Source organism: Ptiloglossa arizonensis, chromosome 12 (assembly GCF_051014685.1).
Source record: "Ptiloglossa arizonensis isolate GNS036 chromosome 12, iyPtiAriz1_principal, whole genome shotgun sequence".
Classification (NCBI taxonomy): Eukaryota; Metazoa; Arthropoda; class Insecta; order Hymenoptera; family Colletidae; genus Ptiloglossa; species Ptiloglossa arizonensis.
In genome coordinates, this window is record NC_135059.1 from 9,868,916 (window position 1) to 9,893,308 (window position 24,393).

The window sequence follows — 24,393 nt, forward strand, 5'->3', positions numbered from 1 at the left end:
GATTTCTACGCATTCGCGATTCAGTTTTTGCAACAGACACAAGAGGAATAGTAAAATTATCGACTTTATCACAATTCGACAATTCCCATACTTTCTACTTATATCAGTTGGATTCTTTTACGCTTGAATGGCACATACTCCCTTTCTGATATTTATTTTCAAGCATTAAGGGTAAACAAATAGGCAATGTATACGTATCATTGCGTAAGAACGGAGTTCAAACTTACTATTAAAATTGTTTTATTACTCAACTCGTCATACTTTGGTCCGTTATTAAATGAAATAATTTAAACGATACGTTCCCCTTCTAATATTTATCTTCGAGCATTGAGTGTAAAGGAATACACAATGTTCGCAAACTGGCACGTAAAAACGAAGTATTAGTATTAAAATTGTTTTATTACTCAACTGGTTGAGTACGTTCCCCTTCTAATATTTATTTTCAAGTATCGAGTGTAAAGAAATACACAATGTTCGCAAACTGTCACGTAAAAACAAAGTATCAGTATTAAAATGGTTTTATTACTAAACTCGTCATACTTTGGTCCGTTATTATTAAATAAAATAATATAAACGTCAGTGATAGGGAAAATAAATGTTATTTATCCTAGTAGCGATTTTATAAAAAGCTTTCGATTGGATCACAGAAGATTCCGTGACGGAATCGCGGCGTCGATCGTCCTCGAGGAGTGTTAATAGAGTCTCGTTGATAATAAGCGCCTAAAGAAACCGATTTGCCTTTGCCAGCGAAAAGACTCTCGGGGGTTCAGCTCTCCGAATGCGACTCGTCCCCAAAGCACAGCCACTGATCGGATTAAAGACACGTGCATTCATTTTTCAGGTTTCGTGGCATGCACGTTGACAAATCCTATTTGGTTTGTGAAGACCAGACTACAGCTGGACCACCGAACGAACAGAATCACCGCGATGGAATGCGTGCACAGGATATATCGCCAATCGGTACGGAAATTAAAATGAAAAAATCGTCATCCAGTGTAGCTAGACAAGGCGCTGCGACCGTAACTTCGATGGACGACGTCCGTACCCCGGGTCGAGACGACCGGATTGGATCGAATCCGATCGACGAGCGGAGAAACCATTTTCATTATTTTTCGAGCGTAGCGAATCGTCGAAAAAAAAACGAACAAACAAACAAACAAACAAACAAAAAAAAAAAAGAAAACGTTTCATCGTGCACGATACCGCAAGAGTTTCCTAACCCTCGACACGTTTATAAGCCGTATCGACGCGTTTCCCGTCTGGTGCACAGTCTGTGGTCGACCACGTTGCATCTTGATTCATCGTCACAGATATACCCCTCACTGAGCCACGTTTATCGATCACGCGTACGTTCGCCACCCTGTTAAGAGTAACATTCCATTCTTTCGCCGATCGATACGAGACACGTCGGAATGCGGAGGAGGATTGTAATTATGTCACACTTTTAGGTAAACGTGACACGACGCGGGTCGAAGGTAAATGATAATTGCGCGGGAGATCTTAAAGGTAAAAGATACCAACGAGTGTCTCGTCGATTTCAACAACCTTGATGTACGCGAGAGAAAAAGTTCGTCTAAAGTAGTCTCGATCGAAAACAATAACGTTACTAAGTTTCGAGACACAGTTGCGATCGAACACGGTTACAACGAACACACGATACAGCGAGATCACAACTGTGTACGAGTAACGATTTTAATTTATAATTTAAACGTCTCTGAGATTTTTTTTTTTCATAAAAGCGACAAGAACGTTGAACTTGTGACATTTTAAGATCTCGTCACGAAAATCGTTTCCTGTATTTTTACTACAGGAAATCTCCTTGAGCAAAGATCGAGAATTGTTCTCAAATTTGATTCTGGATTATCAATGTGAATCCTGTGAACGTGTCACTAGCTCGAGGCCGGACTGTGACGATACGACAGGAATATATTTGAAAGTTACTACCATTCTTATTTCTTCGAAGCAATCGAGAAACGGGGATAGCTTACCAACATTGTATACCTTTTACCAAAATATTCGACGCGTGTATTTTTATCAATGTTGTTTAATTTATTATTTTGCTCTTGAATTTATTTCGTTAGATTTTTCCGTTTCAACGGCGAGAAAACGATTCGGTTTTTATCGTTCTGTCGGAAACATTATCAATTTCAAGCACCCGTTATATTGTTCGTGCGACTTGAGCTCGATCCGAGTACGATAATGTAACAAATATAAAAATTTTGCTTTTCCGCTCCGGTAGCTCATTAGTAACCCGAGTCACCATCGGTCGCGTGTCCGAGATAACGTCGTGGTTTGCTCCCTGGAAGACGATCCAGCAGTTGTAGGAAGTGGTGGGGGAAGTGTGACATTACGACAGAGAAAAGACGTAACATTTTCACGAGATTCGTTGTACAGTTAAACGCGAACGAGACCGTAGACACGAGTAACAGTAATTCTCGCCTTCAAGTGACAATGTATAGATTGAAGCGAAACGGTGGGATCATCTGCTCATTGTTTATGTTTCTTCGGCACGAGCAAACACACGATCGACTATTTCGAGCGCTATGATACACAGACGAGATCGAATTTCATTCTGAAAATAACAATTTGTATATTTGTTATGATATTTTCGTGAAAGTATCATCGATGTATTACACAGGTTTCCCGTTGAAAATGAGTCCAAACGTGATCTTCGAATTGTTTTTAATTATATTTGGAATCTCTTTTGCACGATCCGAGCATGACTCGAACGTTTTTCATAACTATTTTACAGTGGTAAAAATTAATTATTGTCAAAATCAAGAAAAATAATGGTATCATCCATCATTTTGGAAAAGCTACCATTACTGACATGAAAGATTTCCCTATTGGAAATTTTTCAAACGTTCATAGTACTGGAACCACAAAAGAAGTGCAATTTTTTCTGTTGTTTTGTTACTTAATCTATACTCCATTACATGGAAATTTCCTGAATCGAACAATCGTGTTTCCCTATTATGTCGGATATTACGTAATATCGTAGTTGCAAGTTTTTCTAAAATAATCCGAATTACGTATATTGAAAAACCAGTCCGAACAAAGTCGTGTTTGGGCTCGTTCTCGTCGGGAAGATCTCGTCGATTCATCGATAACGATCCTACAAAGATGCGATGAAAAACGTAGAAATGTTTATTCTGCATTAGCGTGTTTTGCGAACCGGTTATTGTTTTGTACCAGCTCGAGATAAAAATTGTTATCTACCTTGCTTTCGAGCGAACTGATGGTCCCGATTTGTAGCGTGAAAGCTGGAATTGCCCCGCACTGCAGCGAAGGTAAAAATGAATAGCGACAAGTAAAGAAAAGACTGAACCGCGATGAAAGATACTCTCGTAGAACCCTCATGAATGCTTAGAAGAGAGGAAAAAAACAGAATCGGAAAGATTAATTGCGTAGCCTCGAACTTTCGTCAGCCGAAAGTCAACAGTAGCAGCGGTGTCGCAACAAACGCAATATAAAATGAACAAGTTTCTCGTCTTAGCCAAAGATATTTTTACGACCGTGTATGCATAGAAACAGATCACGGAAATGTGGACGCAGAAACGATACCACCGATACGAGAAAATCGACCGTTTCTCAAATTAACAGGAAAAACCGTCGGTTTGTATTAACGATCCTCGAGGGAATCGTTGTTACTCTTAACCGTGTGATTGAACGTGCTCGTAGAAACGTCGCGAGTATCCTTACAGTTTTCTCCAATTGCGTCCTCGGGGCAACTCAGACGACGCATATGCATCGCAATTGCATTCGTGCAGGCGGACTCGAGCCAAGCTCTAATAATGGCTACCGCGACCTACGAATAGTAAAACGCGACCAAAATACCGAGAGCACAATACGTCGTGGCTACGCAAAAACAAAACGTCACTCTGTGTTGCAACGATTTATACATTGTCCTAGTTCTCGGTTGCTAAACTTACTTCCGTACCCGGTGTCTCGATCCAGTTACAAAAGAGTAGAATTTTTTCCTCTATCTATCTATCTATCTATCTCTCCGCACCACCTCTCTCTCGTGTGTACGTACGGAAACAGACTAAAAGCCTACGCGCAAGGACTTACGTAAACGGACTCGCGGAATCGATCTAAGGAAGGAACAGTCGACGAAGGTCGCGAAGAGGAAAGATAAATTTTGACGAGCGAATGAATAGTTGATTAGCTATCAAGGTACAGCTCGACAAGTTCAGTAAGACCCTCGATGTTGTAGCCTCGACCCGAAGAAACTAGTAAGCGATTAAATAATCGTCTAGTCTCCGGGTACTGGCTGGCGAGAGACGTCCGATTCAGTTTGAAGAATCGTGAAACTATCTCAGAACCGAGATTATCGGCGTTCGATCAACACGCACAGAGACTCTATTCAACTTCGTGAGCTATTGTGCGCGTAAATCTTGCGATCACCGCTCACCATCGACGAGAAACATTTAACAGAAATAAGAAACCCGAGCAACGGGAGACCCGGCACGAAGCTTGGAAACCCTACCGCGACTTCGAGCAACCGATTAAGCGCGCTCATAGTTCACTAGCTGGGACCTGAACACGCTTGATAATAGAGCTAACACCTTCCGTACCATGTGCAATATTTGCTCCGCCGGTCGGTAAGCAGTATTACATGATCGGTCAACATTTCGCTTTCCTCTCGGCACGTTCACTGCGATCACGTGACACGTGAATGCAATGATATCTCGCGATGATTAACTATCAAAATTGTACCGATAACGGGGTGGGTGCTACGTCTTCACGGTTTCACGATTCACGTCGTTGTAGAAACATTCCTCGCAATAATTCGCACCGCAAACTTTGTACTGCGAATAGCGGATCGACGCTTTGAAAGCTGTAGTATCAGAAACGAAACAACGCGCGAGCACAATTGTATCCTACAACGGTTGGTTCATTCTCCAGCCGTACGGTCGGGAGGTGGTCGTGTTGCAAAACAGATTACGGTTCGACTTGTTTTGAATCGCTGAGGGAACGCGTGCACGCGCGCGCGTGGCCAATATCGTCGCCAGTGTTAATATCGAGGCTCGAAAACTTCCATTATCGTTGAACATGTTTGCAAATCGGTAACAACGGACCGAGAAAGGCGATCCGTAATAGCAAAGGAAAGGGTACACCGTACCTGGGTCTTTATGCTCTCCTAAAACGTATCAGCTGATCAATCATCGTCGACGCATGATATGTATTTTATCGTTACGGGGGTCTAGATATCTCTCTTGTGTTCGCAAGATAACTTCCTTTGTCAGAGCGTGGTATATTCGGTGAGAAAATATGCCGCATCACGATATTGTAACGTATTATCTCGATAAATTGAACGAACGGATCCCTGGACGACGACGGAGGATGAACCAAGCCCTAGGCAGTGATACTTTTAAACGGCGTGTAAAAGTACCATCGCTCCGTAATGAATTTGTAGTCGGTAAAATGTACGATCCATGTATCGATGAAAGCTTCGAAAATGGAAGAAGGAGATTTCGCGCTATGATACCGCCACTTGTGTGCCCGATACGAATGATTGAATTAAGAGCTTCTGTTGTCTTTCTAGGGTATCCTGGGATTCTACAAAGGCATCGTGGCCTCCTATATAGGCATAAGCGAGACTGTGATACACTTTGTGATCTACGAGGCTGTGAAGACGTGGCTGGTGACGCACAGATCTAGAGAGTTCAGAACGGACGACAGGAAAACGTTGCGCGACTTCATCGAATTCATGGCAGCAGGCTCGTTCTCGAAAACGATCGCGTCCACCATCGCTTACCCCCATGGTAAGGTCGACCTGTGTTCATTGGTAAAAACACAACGACATTAAAGTTCATCGTTTCGCCGAAAACCCTTGTTCGCGCCCATTAAGATCGTAAAGGACAAGGGAAGAGAATCGGGAAATTCGAAAATTATTTGTTTTCGTAGCTCCCAACACTTTGTTGGCAAATAAATAGCAAAGATCTGTTCCACTCAAATTCCTGCAAATTTGTGTCTGCTAGCTCTTCCTACATCGACTGCAGATTCTATTTTCGAGATGTGCTAATGACTCAAGAATTGGCTTCGATTCAAGAGCAAGATGTGGGCACATGTTTATGCAAACTTCCTTGCAACATTATTCTCGCCAATATTCATTTTCGATGCAACCAGTCGGGGTGTCTCGGGCTATTGCAAAAATCTTTACCCATTGCGAAGATAAAGAGAACTCTTTTCGAACTAAATTTTTTCCAGCATGGGAATAACTCTCTCCACATCGGTAGGAATCGTTGCAACAAAATAAGTAACGGTCGGCAAAACCACTAGAAACGTCTTCCAGATCCTCCGAGTCTAAAGATAGCACGAGCTGTATATCTCGCGTGTCGGCTAGTCAACGTATAATCGCGTGACATACCGACTGCAGTGCTTTAATCGATCAAACACTGGGTCTGATGGTTCCTTCGGAACATGGAATACATTACTTTCTCAATTAGCAGAGTACGATTTGAACGACTGTTCTCTCAATGTCCTTTCTGCACGGGCATATCGGTTGCCTATCCTATCTTGAATCTTTGAATAGGACAGCCCTGGAAAACAGTTTAAACGAACCCGAGTGTACATATGCGTCTCTATATTTTCAGAGGTAGCAAGAACACGACTAAGGGAGGAAGGTACAAAGTATCAAAGGTTCTGGCAAACCCTGAGGACCATCGTCAGTGAAGAGGGTTCAAACGGTCTGTATCGCGGACTGGGCACTCATCTGATCAGGCAAATACCAAACACGGCGATCATAATGGCAACATACGAAGCAGTGGTGTACATCCTTAGTAGGCACTTCCACCAACATTCGTGCAGCATCACCAGCAGCAGTGGGTCACAGTTTTACGCAGAAACGAAGGCGAAAAGAGAGCTCGCCTAGGACTTGCTTTCGGCCCCTGAATAAAGGGCCAATGTCTCGTAGCGAGTCCTAAAACGAATACACCATCCGAGGCGTCCAGATGCCAGGAAGAGACATCTGTCGTACGCGTGTTTTCGTGCTTGCGGGAGGGTCACTGGGTGGCCAGATTTGTTACGATTGAAGGTAGCAAAAGGTATCACAGCGCATTGAACGCTGTGTGCTCTGTAAGTGTAGCAAAAAGTAGTCCTTCCTCCTTTCAGGTAGCGTACATTCACACGCGGAACAGCCTGTCTGTTGTACCTCGCCAAGACACGGGACACGAAGCAGGAACCGAAGCTGGAAAAGTTGAGTCGATTACTTCAGAATGCGCCGCACTTCACAGTAGAACAGCTTATATTACTGTTGACGGGATCGGGGTCACGTCTCCTGACAGTAATATAGATGGCAAAAAGTTTTAAGTACCTCTTGTCGTTCTGGGAGTTTTAAAACTATGGGAAGCCGGAATTTTATTTTCGAATTTGTAATCATTGGTTTAATTTCCTGCTGCTAGAGACGTAATAACACAATAGTCGCGTTCTGAAACGGTTTATTATTGCTAACGATGCCGATCGATAAAAATTGATGATTCCTCTAGATCGAAGCACCCAAAACAACGTGTCTATTAAACACAGCACTGTGACCCTTTTAGAGCAGCTTGTGTATAGACCAAAAATTGTTGAAAAACGTATAAGAAACACGCTGCCCTTAAAAGGATCCAGTTTCGTAACTGTTAATAAATTGTTGTCTTTCTCCAATTAGCGACCACTCATAGAACCACCAACACATTGTGATCATTGTCTTTTATTATTCCTTCTAATATTTTATGTAATTGATACGACGGGAAAAGCTACAAGAGTTACATATCGTTAATTTCAGTTATCATAGTTGCTCATAAATCAGAAAAGAATGATTGTTCTGTTTGCTTATATTCAGCGTTAGAATAGAGATGTATTATTATTATTATTATTATTACTATTACTACTACAACTACTACCATCACTACTCTATTACTACTTCTACTGCTACTGCTACTGCTACTGCTACTGCTACTGCTACTGCTACTGCTACTGTTACTGCTACTGCTACTGTTACTGCTACTGCTACTGCTACCGCTACCGCCACCACCACCACCACCACCACCACCACCACCACCACCACCACCACCACCACCACCACTACCACTACCACTACCACTAACACTAACACTAACACTAACACTACTACTACTACTACTACTACTACTACTACTACTACTACTACTACTTTACTATTACTACTACTACTAATACTTCTACTACTACTACTACTACTACTACTACTACTGCTACTGCTACTGCTACTGCTACTGCTGCTACTACTGCTACTGCAACTGCTACTGCTACTGCTACTACTACTATTACTTCTACTATTGTTATTATTACTATTATTATATCACGATCTAGATATGTTTTTTGTTTTGGAACCTTACTCGCGTATTAACGGAAAAATAATTAAGTAGGACTTCAGAGACTGTTGTTTATACGTGGATCATTGATTCAGAAAAATCATTAAAAAAAAAATATTCTGTTATAGACATAAAATAAAGTAAAGAGAAATGTAAATAAAAATTATTGATTTTCATTTTCTTGTATCTTGTAAATCATTCTTCAGGAATCTTCTGAGATGTTGGAATTTTACTACAATGTTAAACATGGTTGAACAAAAATCTACATTAATTTGAATTGCAACCGATGGTTCTATAATACGTAGTAATAGGTGTTGTGTACAGAAAATAAATCGCGATATATTTATCTGTAGATTTGCAGCCGTTTGTATTTTTTTGAGTGCGTGAAATGCACTTTGTCACCAAATAAAATGAGAGAAAAGATTTTGTATACAGAAAGGAGTATTAGTTGCCATCTTGTTTTCTGAACTATTCCAGCGTATACTTAGCTAGCAGAAATACATTGTTAAGAGTGATACGTTGAAGAAGAGATAAATGTTAAAGATAAGTTACATGTAAGAAGATTAATGATGTTTTGTTACCGAGATTCTATTGTTCACATCTAGCGTTTATAAGTTTGATTACATTGTCCGTTGCTAGGTACCGATTAATAACAATTTAAATAAGATGTAACACGGAAAGTTTTTAATTTTGATACTTGTCCCAATATTACTCGTGTACAGGATTATGTTTGTTTGCGTTCCTTGGCTCGCTGTTTATAATAGATTCGACGACTCGGGTTTCTTGTTAACTAGTCTATGAAACGCTATCTGATGAGAGTCCTATTTGTGTATCGCGACGAATCATTAATATAAGAACTCATTTACACCAAGGAATTGGCGAGCAATAAATTCAACTATATTCTGAGCGATCTGTTTCAATTTGATTTATAACAACACGTGAGAATGATCCGATGAAACTATGTAGCAGGGAAAGAAACTGTGATATAACAGTACTTTTTAACAGTTGTACATTAAAATAGAAGTTTCTGAATCTTGAAGTACAAAGTGGTAAATTCGATAGTGCGTACGTATGTGTATTTTCAGGAAAGTAAAGTCTTGTTAAGACTGAATAATTTTTATTGTACTTAGTATGCTCCGGAATTCAAAGTATAAACTCTAGTATACCTTTGGAGAAAGCCGATGTATGATGAATTGTTAAAAAAATGTATATACATATGTGTACGTGCGTATGTGTGTGTATATGTGTGTATGTATACATGTATATGTATATTTTATACACGCACACGCGCGCACACACACATCATTCAATAAAGTCAACGAATAATATTTTTGTATTTTTCGTCTACTTCAAAGATATATAATACTTATTTCAACCCATTGCTTACACACTCCAAAGTGCTCGTAGTAACTTTGTTCTTTGCTTTTAGTTCTTTAACCCTTAACTCCTCCTTTTCTTCCTGTATAGCTGGAATTACATGCTGAACATGAACAAGAAACTGGGACAACCACTTTCTTCTTTAGTACTTTGTAATCCTCGCACATCAGTTCAATGATGAGAGCTCTGTAGTCTGTTGGTTGACAACAATGGCAATCGACTATTTGATTCCAGTTGGCTACAAAAGAATGAATGATAAAATTAAAAATTTTATAATTAGGTTTTCTAAGCATCATTTTCACATTATTTCTCTATCAATACCTGTATCGAAGTACGTAGTAGAGTCACACTTTCCACGACATTCTGTAATGCCTTCAATGGGTTCAACATTTTTGCATAATCCATGTAGATTAGTTTTCGTACTAAACATGCCAATGGTATTTTGCGAATCAAGAACATCGACAAGACACAAATCAACTTGCTGATTAAGTGACGTTAAATTGCACATCCTGCAACAGTTTTGTGTGTAAATTGATGTGGCTGGGCAATTTGTTACGTCAGGACAAACCACTGAACTGCTACTAATAGCTAACTGATCCCCTTGGTTCATACATGTGTAAAAAGTACAGTTATCAGGAGACGACCAAACTGCGCCAACTTTGTATAACATGTCGCCAACCACGCAATAAGTTTGTCTGCATTTTCCACAACATTTGCCTTCTTCTTCTTCGTATGTCCATCCAGGAGCACATGTTTTTGAGCAAACTTCTACTTCTTTGTACTTTGTCACGTTGAAGTCAGAAATACAGAATTCTGTAATGCAATTATCCAACGTAGACTTCCATTTATCTCCTGGTTTGTACACTTTGTCATTATAACGACAACCAATTCTAACAAAGTGCGGACAACAATAGCCTGGCACATAAAGTTTGTTTATTTCAAATTCAATCTCTTCCCCGGGATCTATCTCTGGACACCTTTCTGTAACTGATTCCACGTACACACTTTCATTGCTAGATTTACAAGAATAAGTAGTGCAGAAATCTACGGAGTGCCATTCTTCTCCCACGTTTACCAATTTATTATCAACAACACAAGCTATTGGAATACATCGTCCGCAACAGTTAATGCTCTTGTTATCAATAGGCTGATACTCGAAGCCAAGATCGCAAACAGTATTGCATTCCTGAACCTTTATTTGTTTCTGAATTCCATTTTCGTCTTTGATGCATTCCATTAAAGTGCAACTATCTTCTGGATTTGGTTGCCAGACTTCACCCACATTATATATTTTTTCTCCATCTTTACAGGCAGATCTTTCAAAACCAGGACAACACTTACTCTCCACTAGAACTTCTTCCACAACAAAATCAGATATGTCTGGATGATCCATAATTTCCAAACATTGCATTGTAGTACATTTTGGTTTCGGGCCATCGTCAAAGAGTTCGCAGATGCAGGAAGTACATTTGTCGTTCATCCACTGTTCTCCAATTTTTTTTATCACCTGCTCTGATGTTTCTATTTTACTATCTGAACTAATATTGTATATACAAATATTTTTCGATAGTACGCATTTATAATTAGGACAGCAATCATCATCTGTCATATCGGTTTTTAATTCATTATAGTTTGAACAATTTGGCATCGGAGGACAGGTTTCTGGACTGCAGATTCTTGTCAACCTTGGGCAGCATCCAGATGTGTTTGTTACTGTTATAAAACCAGGATGTAGTTCCTCAACATCAAAATCGACTTCAAGATCAACTTCATTCAATAAGGGACACTCAGATGGTGGCAAACATTCACAAATAAACTTCTTGCATCCATTGGTGCCAGTAGTTACCTTCATAGTTTGCCCATAACCACATTCAGGCATTTGTATTTCTTCTGTACAAAAGGGTGCTATAGTTGTTACAGTATTTGGTATGCAGATATATTTTTCACAGCAGTTTTCTTCTGTTCCATTAACAACAACAGGTGTCATGTTCTCTTCACAGATAGTGCTCACAGTAGGACATTCTGTTTTCTGACAATTAATAACTTTCCTGTCACAAGTGCATTTAGTACAAACATTTGGGGACCACACATCACCTTCAATATGACCCTCTTCGTCGCATAAGAAACATTTTTCTTTTGGTATGCAAGTGTCATTGTGAAAAACAAAGTCAGATGGACAAAAACAACCTTCCTCAAAGTCCGAACACTTGACATCGCTAATTTCGTTAATAGTGTCGCAAGTTTTCTTGCAACCAGAACCACATGGCTGATATTCCAGATGTGATGGACAAGTGTAAGGACATAGTTCATTGCTTCTCCAAATCAGACAAACTCCTACCTGCTGACACCTCCTTGCATATGCTTCAAAGCTATCACAGTGGCCACCTCCAGTGCACAAACTATCCTGACAGGCCATTAAGTATGGCATTGGATCGACAAAACTGTGACACTGTCCGAAATCGATTGTATTCAATAAATTTCCACATAACTCTTGATCAGCTGGTGACAGAACACATTTACTTTGATTGTTGGAAATACATGCATCCATATTTAAATTGGTACCAAATGGCGATTCAGTAGCCAACCAACTTATACCGAAGTCTTGCATGTCATTTATGACCTAAGTAACAACAAATTAATTTAGTGCATTAAAAAATATATCTATGATTTATGGTACGATACATACTTCTCCATCCTGCTTTTTTAAATCATCTTCAGAATCGTCATTGCAATTGCCACAAAGACCTTCCATTGTTCCTCCAAAGATGTGTGAAGGAAGGGTGAGAGTAAATGCAAAGTTTGGCTGATAACTGGTCATTTCTAGCTGAATCGAAGGTATCAATAAATGCAACTTTTCTGAAGGCGTTTGTTCTAGATTTAACCACGATGCGTACAAGGGAAACTCGTATACTTTTAAGCCATCTATTATTACTTCAAACTAGACAAAACAAACGAAAGCAATTGTAATAAATGCAAATCTTACTTATATTCCTGATTCTGACATTGATTTTACCTCTTGAAAAGACACACCGTTCTTAATTTGAACAACATGTTTGTCATAGAGAACTGTAATAACTTCTGTGCACACACCAAAGTTACAAATTCCATTTGAAACTAACACCTGTTTTCAAAGATCATAAGATAAAATACAGTTTAAGACGAAATATTTTACGCATTAATCAATTCAATTACCTGATACATATGATCTCCAAGACCCTTTTTGCTTTCAATGACGTCTCTCGATAAAATATATGTACAATTGCCATCAAATTTAATATTCTTTCTATCAAAACTAATGAACTTTGAATTGCCTAGCCACTCGCAAATGCAATCTTTGCATTGCATTGGAGGTACACACTCATCGCCATTACGCACTGTTCCCTCAGGACAAAAACAACCAGAGAAACATACTCCTTTTATCACAGGACAGGGGTCTACTTGTTGCAAATTGTCACAACTGGTCTCACATTTGTTTCTACAATTAAATAGATAAAAAAAAATATGTCCTACCATTTTATTGATCAACATGTAGTTTCTAAACGTTTGAAGGATGATACCTGAAGCAATCTTTATGAACAAGTGGTGGAGTACAAGTAACAGGACAATCGTAAATGCTCCTCCAAGTTGATAGATCTATATTCAAGTCACCAGCCTGGCATTCAGTAATAAAGCTGGTTAACGTGCGACAACGACATTCGTCGTAAGTGTGATTGCTACGCAGACAATTACAGGTGCTCTCGATACAACGGGATACGAATTTATTCAAATCCACAATATTGGAGCACATTGCCAATGGTGAATCTTTCACTATATTACAAATCTTCCAACTCTCTGATCGTACATCATAGGGACAAACCTGAAAAATTACAGAATTACGATTGAAAGTATAAAAGTTCATCGAGATTTAGTCTATGACTCTAATGAAATTAATTTAAATAATAAACTGCCAACCTGCGAATCACATTCCGGCACTCCCTCCATCGCCCAGCTATTTCCAAATTTTACAGTACTTTGTGTTTGATTTCCATCAGGCAGTTGTCTGTCATTCATCATGTATCCATCGAAATAACCGCATAAGCCATCTATTCGGCGAGCTAATTTCGTGGAAACTCCTAATTTCACGTTAGAATTTGAATCCCAAATTACCCAGAATCCATAGTAATTTGATACCAAATATGTAATGTCGCCGATAGAAAATATTTTGAATGAAGAAAACTTGTTGCCGAGTCGTGGTATTTGATTTGGCATGAAGCTGTACATATTAATGTCTACGTGCATATCAGGATACAGGACAATTACATCGTCGTCTAAAACCACTACTAGAACTCGAATGCACTGGCTAGTATGTGTGTAACATTGCTTCTCCACTATAAAAATAAAGTTTCTAGTTAAATATTATTTTAACGTTTTACTAACGCAATAGAATAGTTAGATTCATTAAAATCTTAAAATCTACTGACATAATGTATTTTCTCATGTAATATATATGTTGCAGGATACTCACGTGTAACATACCACTTGTTAGTAAACATATCCCTGGCCAAAATGTGGTTGCAAATATCATAGTTGTACTCTAACTTGTCAAACGTGTTGAAGGTTCTTCCTGTTACATTGCAAACAGCTTCTTCAGGTGCTGGGGGTTTGCAAGTATACTTTAGGCACTTCTGATGTTTATACATGCTCATTTTTTCATAAACAACAGTATAACCAAGAGGACAAGATGCCTTTGGACAGGTCTGCGGCCTGTCTTGAATTATGATTGGTGAAAATTTGTCAGGTATGCAGGTGAATTGTGCACATTCTGTTTCATTTTGTTGCTCCTGACTTTCACCATAGTTTGAATACTGGTGTATGGATTTCCTAATTTAAAGTATTTCTTATTAATCATCAGTAAAACAAAATGTACAACATAGCTTTACAATGTTACCTCAATTCTTTAATTTTCCAAGAATGTCTAGATAAAGATTTTACTCCTGCCTTTCCATGAGATTTTTTATATCTTGATTTCATAGCTAACTTGAAATTTATTCTATAGCCAGGTGGACAGACTGGATCCTGACATAGTATTGGAATTCTGCTAGTATATTCCACAGTAGAAGGTGTTGAAGTCACATTATAACAATCCTTTTCATCATCAGGACAATCTTGGATGCCATTGCACCAGAGATTCTCATCAATACAAATATCACTGGTTGGACAATGACGTGTAGCAGTAGGACAAGGTTTGCATACACAGTTGCATAATTCATTTATTACTGGTCGCATTCCTGGTTTTTGACAAGAATCACATTTCCTTGGCTGACAGAAAGGAGTTCCACCCAAAGTACATATACATTCCTGACAGTCTTCACTTATATATGATGTACCTACATTATACCTGAAAATTTCAATCATTAAAATATATACAAATTTATATAAGAATGTATACATACGGAATATGTCCAACTACACAAGGACATTCTTGCTTAATCACACAGGTATTTCCATTCCACTTATAAGGTTCTTTACATTTGCAACTGATTTGATTTTCATTTGGTATACCCTCGCAGACATTGCATTCCTCAATAGACAGTTGCATTGTTGTTGATGTTGTTTCTATCTTTTGAGTTGTTGTTGTGATAGGTGCTATATAAATTATTAGAATGAATCAAACAAGGAACATCCCTCTAATTTGTATAAAAAGAAATAATACTCACGATATGGCAAGAAGCAACCAAGCACTTCTATTCTAAGACCTATGTGTTCATGCCACTTTACTGGCTGTAATTTCAGGTATCTTGCATGTAATGGCCTGTTAAAGTAGTTCGTTTTTACAGTTTCAGAATCGAAGTTAGCTAAGAATTCTTTTTCCATGTCATTGTCACCAATCACTGGGTTCCAGTGACGACCATCATTACTGTAAAAGATTTTGTAAATAGTTGTCCAGGTGCCTTCACCACCTTTTGTTGCAATTCCTGTTAAATTACGAGGTTCTAAGAAATCAATCTGAACGTATTGGTGTGGATTGTCTAATTTAGGATGCCAAGCGTTTGGAGATGTTAGTTTAAGATTCGGCAACAAATCTGTAGAAGAGGATGACGTCGATAGCTGCTCAACAAGAATTAGACCATTGTCCAGACCCATTGGTTCATCACACACTGAAAAGAAAGATGAAAATGCAAACAATGAACACTATAATGCTCTGTAATTTTGTGCAGATTATTTTCCCTTTACCTGGATTTATAACTTCGTCAGGCAACACCGTTGTTGTTATTGGGCCATACTCTGGAGTTCTGTCAATTGTAAGTTCTTGGCAACCAATTAATTCTACTTTTATCGCTATTCCGTTGTGCCAGGATAATGGATTTATCCGGATAACCTTTGCTTCTATAGGCACATAAAACTTTTGTTCTACTGGTTTTAAGTTATCTACGGGTCCTCTAAATACTCGAGGTTGCTTCTTATCATCCAACACATAAGAAAAAGTATCACCGTTTTCAGAGAATAATACTCTATAGCTAGTTACAAATTTATCTTCTAGGCTACTGCCTTGTAGAATGATACCATAAATTGGTTCAGGTTTCGGAAACTTTATATCGAACCTAAAAATAATCACATAATAAGAAGAACATCCTTAATAAAATAAATAAAAAATTTCTTTCAAAAACATCATTTACCATTGATCAGTATTGGTGTATTCAGCTTCCCAGTATCCAGTTGAATCTTTAAGAACATTGTCATTTAATAAAGAATTTTCTGGCTGCAGCATGGGACCATTAGTGCTGCTAGCATCAAAAAGAACTTCATCCTTCAAATACTGAATGAGAGGAATATAATTGCCAACGCAATATGCTGGTGGACTAACAGTGCTAGATACGACAATCGTGTATTCCTCCAGACTTGGTGTCGTAGACTTTTTAGATCTTTAACACACAAAAATATTATTGTCATCATATTTATTATGTACAATTTGTGATATTCCAAAATAAATGCACTCACAAAGAGGAAGTAGTTGCTTCAGTGGGTAAATATGTCACTGGCTTTTCAGTTGATGTCTGATTATTTAGACTGATGCATAATGATTTATCGCAGGTGTAATAATTATTGATACACTGGCAGATTTCACATTCTGATTCCTTTATGACAGCACCAGGAATAACGGGTTCTCCTTCATGTGATTTGCAAAAACAATCAGTCTCGTCGACGCAAGTTACAGGATCTCTCCAAAATTTGTATGGAGGGCATTTTGGTCTTTCCATTGGAATGCAACCTAATTTTAAAAAGAATTAAATGTAAATGTTCAGCAGATATCTTTATACAGAATGTTCGGAAATACAAATGTGATTATTAATAACTCGGACACAAAGTCTCAAACGTAATTTTATCATTCTTGATTTTTATCTTATTTTGAAACGTAGAATCATCCCTTGTGTAAAGTTTTCAAACACCTATTGTCACATATCCTATACATATAAAGACCAAAATTTTTACTGTTTAGTGAATCAGTTATCCAGGAAATACTATACCTGGTATGCACTCAGATGTATTATTACAATATCCTTCATTTAATAAAATATATTGATAGTAATCACAAGCTTTATTGCAGTTAATGGCACAGTCACTCCACATTTCACCCTCCTTGCAAATTTCTAAAACGAAAATAATAATAACCACATGATCTAAAAAACATTGGTGGGATTATTAAAACAATATTGTCTATGAGTACGTGAGACGTTTCTGTTTATAGTTGTTATTATTGTAGTCTTGGTCTGCATATTTGTATCGATTGTCGATTCAGTCTCAGCAGTTATTAATGAACATTCTGGTCTTAAGAGAATAACATTAGCTGGCCAGTCGCAATTTTGTATCTGTGAGTTGTAGAACATATTTTGTCCACAAGATTTTTCCACAAATTCATTTCCATCGATTCCAACTGAGCATTGATAAAATAGGTGACAGTCTGTAGGATGAGGCTTATAAGGATGTTCCATGCTGCACTCCTCATGCATTATTGCTGTGGTACTAGATGTTACTGTTGGAAAAATTGGTATTATCAATGTACCAAAACAATATTCAAAGATTATACGCAACACAAAGCTTTTATACCATTAATTTCTGAGCATTTGCAAAGAACACTGATTTCAAAATCAATGCAGGGAAAATTAGGCTGTGATTGACAATAAAGTCCATGCTCTAAACTACATTCCACGTCCAAACCAGTTTCTTTTGGTGTTAAATGATGCTTCACAGATCTACATCTTATGTCAACCATGTGATTTTTATCACAAACTGCAGATCCTCTCATGTTTGTCTATAATACAGAAAATATAATATGTAGATACAAGAAATAATGTCGGTGGAAAAATTGACAATGAAGTAAAATGTTACCAAATCGAACAAACTAGGTAGAGGTTCAATGTCTTTAATTTTTTTCCCCTTAATTGCTGGATCCTGATTCAGCCAAACAGTCCAACCATCCATGCACCTCTGCGGTTCTTCCAATGGAATAGTACTTAGAACAGAAGTAGTTGTACAGATTTCTCCTTTACACAATACTTTACCACGACTGCAGAAGCATGCCTGGCAATTGTCACTGCTAACACTGTCACCTTCATAATAAGTTACCTACAACATATTGTTATTAGAAAGTTTTTATTAAAAATAAAAACATTTTTCAATGGATTTAAACTTACCCCATTAATTTCAATACAAGGTATCTTGCACATTTCCTTAGGAACACACTCTTTATAACTATCATTACTGTATATTTGACTTTCAGGACAGGCTTTAACCGAACACCCCTCAACACAAGTATCCTGAGAACATAAGTGGGACTGGTCCTTCAAAATCATTAAATTATTGCAAGTTTCATGAGGACACGTCGTGATACAAGGAGAATATGTACTGCAGTTTTGATCACATTGCATGGGACAAAGATCTTGGCTACGCCACTTTATGGGAACACCTTTTGCACTACATTCTTGCGTGTATGCTGCCAAGGCTGTGCAAAGACATTCACAGTCACCCCCTGAAAAGTAAAAAAGATAAATATAAGAAATTTGTTGAAAAATGTTAAAAAGAACTATTTTTAGTGTCTTTTATTATTTAATTCACTTAATTTTAAATCAAAGATTAATAAGTTACCTGTATCACAGCCACAAGTATCGAAAATGCAATTATGTAGGTAGCTTTCAACCTCTACTTCAGAGTGGCATGGTTGGAAAATGGAAGATTTCAAAATACCACATTTCTGTACAGCCCATAAACTTCGTTCTGGGTGTTGTTCGCAAGGATCCTGGATATCTTTGGGTTCAGGGCAAAAATCGTTTTTCTTCCAAGAATCTCCAAACAAGTTGGCAGATACTTCTGATATACCACCAGAAGGTGTTTTAAAATCATCTTCACTATTATCATTATAGTCACCACAAAGTCCCTTTATATGGCCTTTCCACCTAGGATCCAATCTCAAATAAACTCTAGTACCTATATGTAATATAAAAAACGTAACAGAACACTCTTAGAACTTTTAACAATAAACAAGTAAACTGTAACATTATAATGTCACCTTTGTCCCACTGAACTGTTACTCCCAGGTCTGGTACATCAATAAATACAAACAATCCAGCTGTCCTCATTGCAATGCGTTTAAAGATTCCCAAAGGCAGCTCCTTTCCCCTTGTTAATACAATTGTTTCTAAACTTTCACTATCTCCAATTGTAAAAGTAACTGACTTAGAGCAAGATACACCAGTTGTTCCACAAGGTACATTTTGAATTGACACATCAAAAGATTCTTCCTTCCTTAGTGAAGCTTTAGCCAGAATATAATCACACATTCCTTGAAAATCATAGATTTTTCCATCGAATGTCTTGTAATGTGAGTCACCCCAAGCAGAACAAACTCCTGCACATATTCTATCTGTACACTTCCATGTACTATTCATACATTCACAAGTGTTGCATTCGTTTTGAATAATAGATCCCTCTTTGTAACTTTGACCTCCATGATGACATGGACAAGACTCTTCTTTAATACAGTTACCACCTAACTCGTCCAGAACGTAACCAGATTTGCAGATACAGCCAGATTTACAGATAGATGATAGCTGAGTTGATTTATGCATATTGTGACAAGTTCTAGGTTCTGTTGGTGCACAATCTGTCACCTCTAAATGTTGGCTTGGCGTGCATGATGATAAAAGATCCTTAGTTGCTGGATAATTTTGAATTTCGTCTGGTGTTGCTTGTTGACAGTTCCAAACGCCACCTATTTAAAACATAATTTACAAGATTGCATGCAAATTTACTGTCCAATTAAAATGGTACATCTTTTATATCTATAACAAACAATACCTGCACAAATGCAAAGTTCAAGAGCTTTATTTCCAGGCCTAATTTCTCGATGCCCTGCTTGAAATTCTAATCCTGCATATGTACAAGGACATTGTCCAATTGGAATGCATTCCCCATGAACATCCAATGTTTCACCTTCTGGACAATTGCATCCCTCTACGCATTCTTGTTTGCAATCCTGATAAGAGGATATATCCCCACAGGATCTAAAAATATTTAATAAAGTTATGAGTTTTACAATTATCAACGTTTATTAAATTTTTAAGCATAATACCTTGTGCAACTATTTCCGCAAATTTGATAGACCTGATTTGGAGGACAATGTATTTTACATTCATTTACATCTTGCCGCCATAAGAGTTTTATTCCAGCAATAGCACAATCTTTTGCATAGGCTGACAATATAGGACAAAGACACAATTCAATTTCAACCTTACAAGAGCACATGTCAAACATGCAATCTTTGTAAAACGTATCTGGATCGACGTGCCAATGACAACCTAAAAGGAACAACTATAAATAGCTTGAACCTCAGAAAAGTGAAATACACTAATATTAATCAGATATGTTGATACTACCAGCAAATATTTCAGTGAATAAATAGAAACAGTATTGTTTTGCAGTTGCTCGTTTTTGTGGATCTAAGTCGCAAGGATGATCTGATTCCTTTTCTGAAATGTTAGTGCAGTACTCATCTGACTTCCACTTATTAGCAAAACAGGCAGCTGTATGTTCAATGTCACCTTCAGGCGTGACAAAATCATCTTTTTGATTCTCCGAGAATGTGCCGCAAAGTCCTCTAGTTTTACCTGATAATAATAATATAAAATAAAAAATTGAGAGCATTCATAAAAATAATGCTAGAAAACAGAAAAAAACATCAACCATGAAATTCGGGAGGAACAGTGATATAAACACGAGATATTCCATCCCACCATATCTCCAAACCGTTTGGCAAATGAATAGCCAAAAATATACTGCTGGTAATACGTATTCTGATGCCATTGACGAGTGCAGGGAACACTGTTAAATCTTCTCCGTTAATTAATACTTGATGAAGTTGTTTTAATTTTACAGAAGTCTCCTCATAATTAATTGTTACAGTTTTTGTGCAGGATGGTGCATTAGCTGGAACAAGTCCCATATTCTAAAAGCAAAATGAGGTTCTTCATTAATAGAAACGAACTTTCTTTTGAACTGAAAAATGATATATTAACAATATTAGTTATATACTTCTGATATTGCACCAGAACATGGAACATTTTCACCCTCAATACTATAAACATCTCCCTTCATCAGATAGTATTTGCATTTTCCCATGAAATCATAATGTCTTCCATCGAAAGTAGTGTAATGAGGATCTCCGATGACAGCACACCTAGCACTACATCTAGTTTGTGTGCATATCCACTTTCCAGAAGAACACGTGCAAGTATTGCAATCTTTTTGCACACTCTTGCCAGGCAGAAACAGCTTTCCACGCAATCTGCAAGGACATTCATCAGGATATATGCACCTTCCTTCATGGGCCACAGTTCCTTTTGGACAAAAACAACCCTCTTCACAACTGATAGTGTCCAATTTTGTTTCTATTCCTGTCCAACAGGATAATTCTGTCTTTGGACCACAAGTCATATACACTCGTCCATTGTTACAAAACATAGCTGTAATGCAATCCAATGTAAAGCATATAATATTTATTTTCTTATTAGTATGTGTATCTTAACTTGTAAATACTTACGACAAGTATTATTGTTTCTCCAGCCAGATAAAGACACCACTTTCTTATGAGCACATTGTCTGACATAAACATTCATTGTGTCACAAGCACATTTCCGTCTATCATTGTGCGTACAAGCACAATAATCCCATAAACATGCAGTGTGTAATTCAGAGATACTAATCGTATTAGCACAAGCCTGAAATCTGTGATCAGATAGCAGACTAGTACAAAAATTGATACCTTCAGTAGAAACAATTGGACTTGATTCACAAGAGTGACGAGTGTCTGGATATTCATCGCATATTTCTGAAAATTGAAAATAAAAACTGGATATTGAATAACTGTGAACATGTTTCCAGTTCGACTTCTAAAACAATACCTCCAATATTTTCTGTCTGCCAAGAAGATGCAAAGGCTGCAATGTTTTGTATATGGTCTCCAGTTTTGCTAATTAAATCATCATCTTTATTGCTATTCATATTACCACAGAGACCGATTGTTTTATTCCACATATTTTCAAGGGCTTCAACTTGCAGCATAAGAGCACCATCCCACTTTAACTGGATGCCCAGAGAATCCAGGGTTACAATGAGAAAATGTGCAGACATTTCAACCCTTAAAGTTGGAAGTTGGGCTGGAATAGGTAGCAATTTCTTTGCAGTTCGAAACTCTGGAATACCAGCTTCATTCCTTGACAGAATATATTCCTTCTCTTGAATAAAGATTTTTATGATTCTGAAACAATCTTGAATCTTGCAAGTCGGGCTATTTTCCACTATTATGGTGAAGAGTCTGTTCTGTGCTTCTTGGACCAGAATATAGGAACAATTGCTATCAAAACTAAAGACCTTATCGTCAAAGGTTTTGTAATGTACACCACCCCAGGTGAAGCAAGTCCCTGAAGTTGGTTGTTTCTCCTCAATGAATAATATCTAAGATTAAAGAAAACATTGTTGAGCAATACAGACACATGATATATAAATTTTCATCAAACTATTACCGTTTCAGAGTTCATATTGTTCTTGTAATTGTACAAATGTTCGATGCCGTGGTTAACTTCATGAATTGAAGATTGATTCGTATAGTAGGCAAAGGTATACATAGTATCATTATGTATCACTTTCATATTTTCGCTATACTTGCATTGAGGTATCGGTTGTGGTTCAAAGACCCCAGTTTTGTAAAAACACGTATATGTAGGTGCAGGAGGAAATTCGAATTCTACTTCAGCCGGACAGTTTAGGGTACATGAGTAACTGTCACCAATTTGGGTACATTCAAAGCCACCATTGAATCCTAGTTTCTTTAGACTGCAGGCATCAGTAGCTATGTCAAAATATATTTAGTAACAGACAATATTATGTTTAGAGTAAGTACAGAGAGTTTGCATTAATGTAAACTTATTTTATTGAAATAAATATTATGCTTACAATATTGACACTGAGGTCCTTTGTATGCTTGTGGACATTGACAAATATTTGATGGAAGACAGTTGCCTTCATTTTGACAAGGTGGATTACATACAGCTGTAATGAAGAAAAAGATATATTTATTATGTGCATCAATTTTTAATTTACAAGTTATAATTTACTAATTTGAAACGTACGTTCACAATTAGGCACAGAGACCCAATCTTGCCTGGTAGGAACCCAATTTCCGTTCTTGCAGATAAGATTAGTAATAGAGGTGCCATCGGGGAACGTGAAATTTTTCAAACAGGATATAGTACACGATCTAGTAAAAAAATACAATCTCAACTGAATATCTGATTGAATTAATTCTAATAAAATAGATTTCAGCATTCTTGGAATAACATACTTTGAGTTACATAGCTTATGAGAATTAAATACTGGAGAAGGATACTCCATGCATGGTTTATTCTCAAACTGACATTGGGGTCCAACGAAATTTTCAGGGCAATTACACTCATGAGGTGCAACACATACTCCATTATTCAAACATTCTGGTATGCAAATCGCTAAAAATGTATGAATCTTAAATGTATTTAATCTTAAAAGTTGTGCTATACCAAAACAATTGATCATTTCCAAAAGAAACTTACGTTCACAATGAGGTATAGAATTCCAGTCAGTGCCTTTTATGTGCCACTCTTTGTTACTGCAAGTTACGGCTAGCTGTGATACACCATTTGGAAATTTATAATTCTGATTGCAAACTGCTATGCAACCACTACAAATACAAAGATACATTTTGAACTTATTAGTCAAATACAATGAGTGATAATATTATGCATCAATTTACCGAGCATTACCTGTCCATTGAACATCGTATTCTACCATTTATAGGTGGATCTGGTTGTCTGCTGCAACCCCCTGCAAACAAATGTCTTCTTCTACTTTTAGTCTTCTTCACGCTATAATCTTGACTTGGATCATCGTCCAATATTATACTTGTACTAAATAATCACATGTTTGTATTTAATAGTTCTCAAATTTTCTTAGAAAAAATAATGTGCTCACTTACTCGCCTAAGTCAAAAGTCTCTTCCGCATTATTTCCAGTAATTAATTTACTTGTAATACTAATGATTATTACAATGTTAAAGAATACTTTCCACAGTACCATGTTGAATTAATTGCACTTAGAACGTTCTCAATAATTC

General features: G+C 37.5%; 2 protein-coding genes across 4 annotated transcripts in view; one reads left to right on the top strand and one right to left on the bottom strand.

The window, feature by feature from the left end:
* Window positions 1-9,246, top strand: part of Rim2 (replication in mitochondria 2) — a 26,608-nt gene extending 17,362 nt beyond the window's left edge. Inside the window, exons 4-7 of one of the 3 annotated variants that reach the window (XR_012993834.1) lie at window positions 842-960; window positions 5,549-5,768; window positions 6,600-7,049; window positions 7,117-9,246. Coding sequence is in view for 1 of the 3 variants with exons in the window: in XM_076324763.1 (XP_076180878.1) it covers window positions 842-960; window positions 5,549-5,768; window positions 6,600-6,877 (617 nt within the window). In the remaining 2 variants the exon portion in view is untranslated. Of the gene's footprint in view, window positions 1-841; window positions 961-5,548; window positions 5,769-6,599 lie in introns of all 3 variants that reach the window. The other 2 variants (XR_012993833.1, XM_076324763.1) reach the window with 2 other exon arrangements.
* Window positions 9,002-24,393, bottom strand: Hml (hemolectin). The gene is made up of 35 exons (XM_076324759.1): window positions 24,256-24,393; window positions 24,044-24,187; window positions 23,834-23,961; window positions 23,590-23,749; window positions 23,378-23,505; window positions 23,202-23,297; window positions 22,772-23,097; window positions 22,151-22,703; window positions 21,790-22,077; window positions 21,282-21,712; window positions 20,934-21,195; window positions 20,627-20,857; window positions 20,323-20,548; window positions 20,049-20,254; window positions 19,261-19,962; window positions 18,840-19,178; window positions 18,389-18,723; window positions 18,084-18,320; window positions 17,802-18,006; window positions 17,422-17,727; window positions 17,222-17,344; window positions 16,695-16,965; window positions 16,373-16,618; window positions 15,930-16,297; window positions 15,413-15,853; window positions 15,149-15,341; window positions 14,644-15,093; window positions 14,221-14,576; window positions 13,668-14,083; window positions 13,274-13,572; window positions 12,909-13,191; window positions 12,730-12,837; window positions 12,403-12,654; window positions 10,038-12,336; window positions 9,002-9,954 (listed from the first exon to the last, which is right to left on the bottom strand). Exons 1-35 carry the CDS (start codon window positions 24,354-24,356, stop codon window positions 9,773-9,775), a joined length of 11,691 nt encoding a protein of 3,896 aa, XP_076180874.1. The 5' UTR covers window positions 24,357-24,393; the 3' UTR covers window positions 9,002-9,772.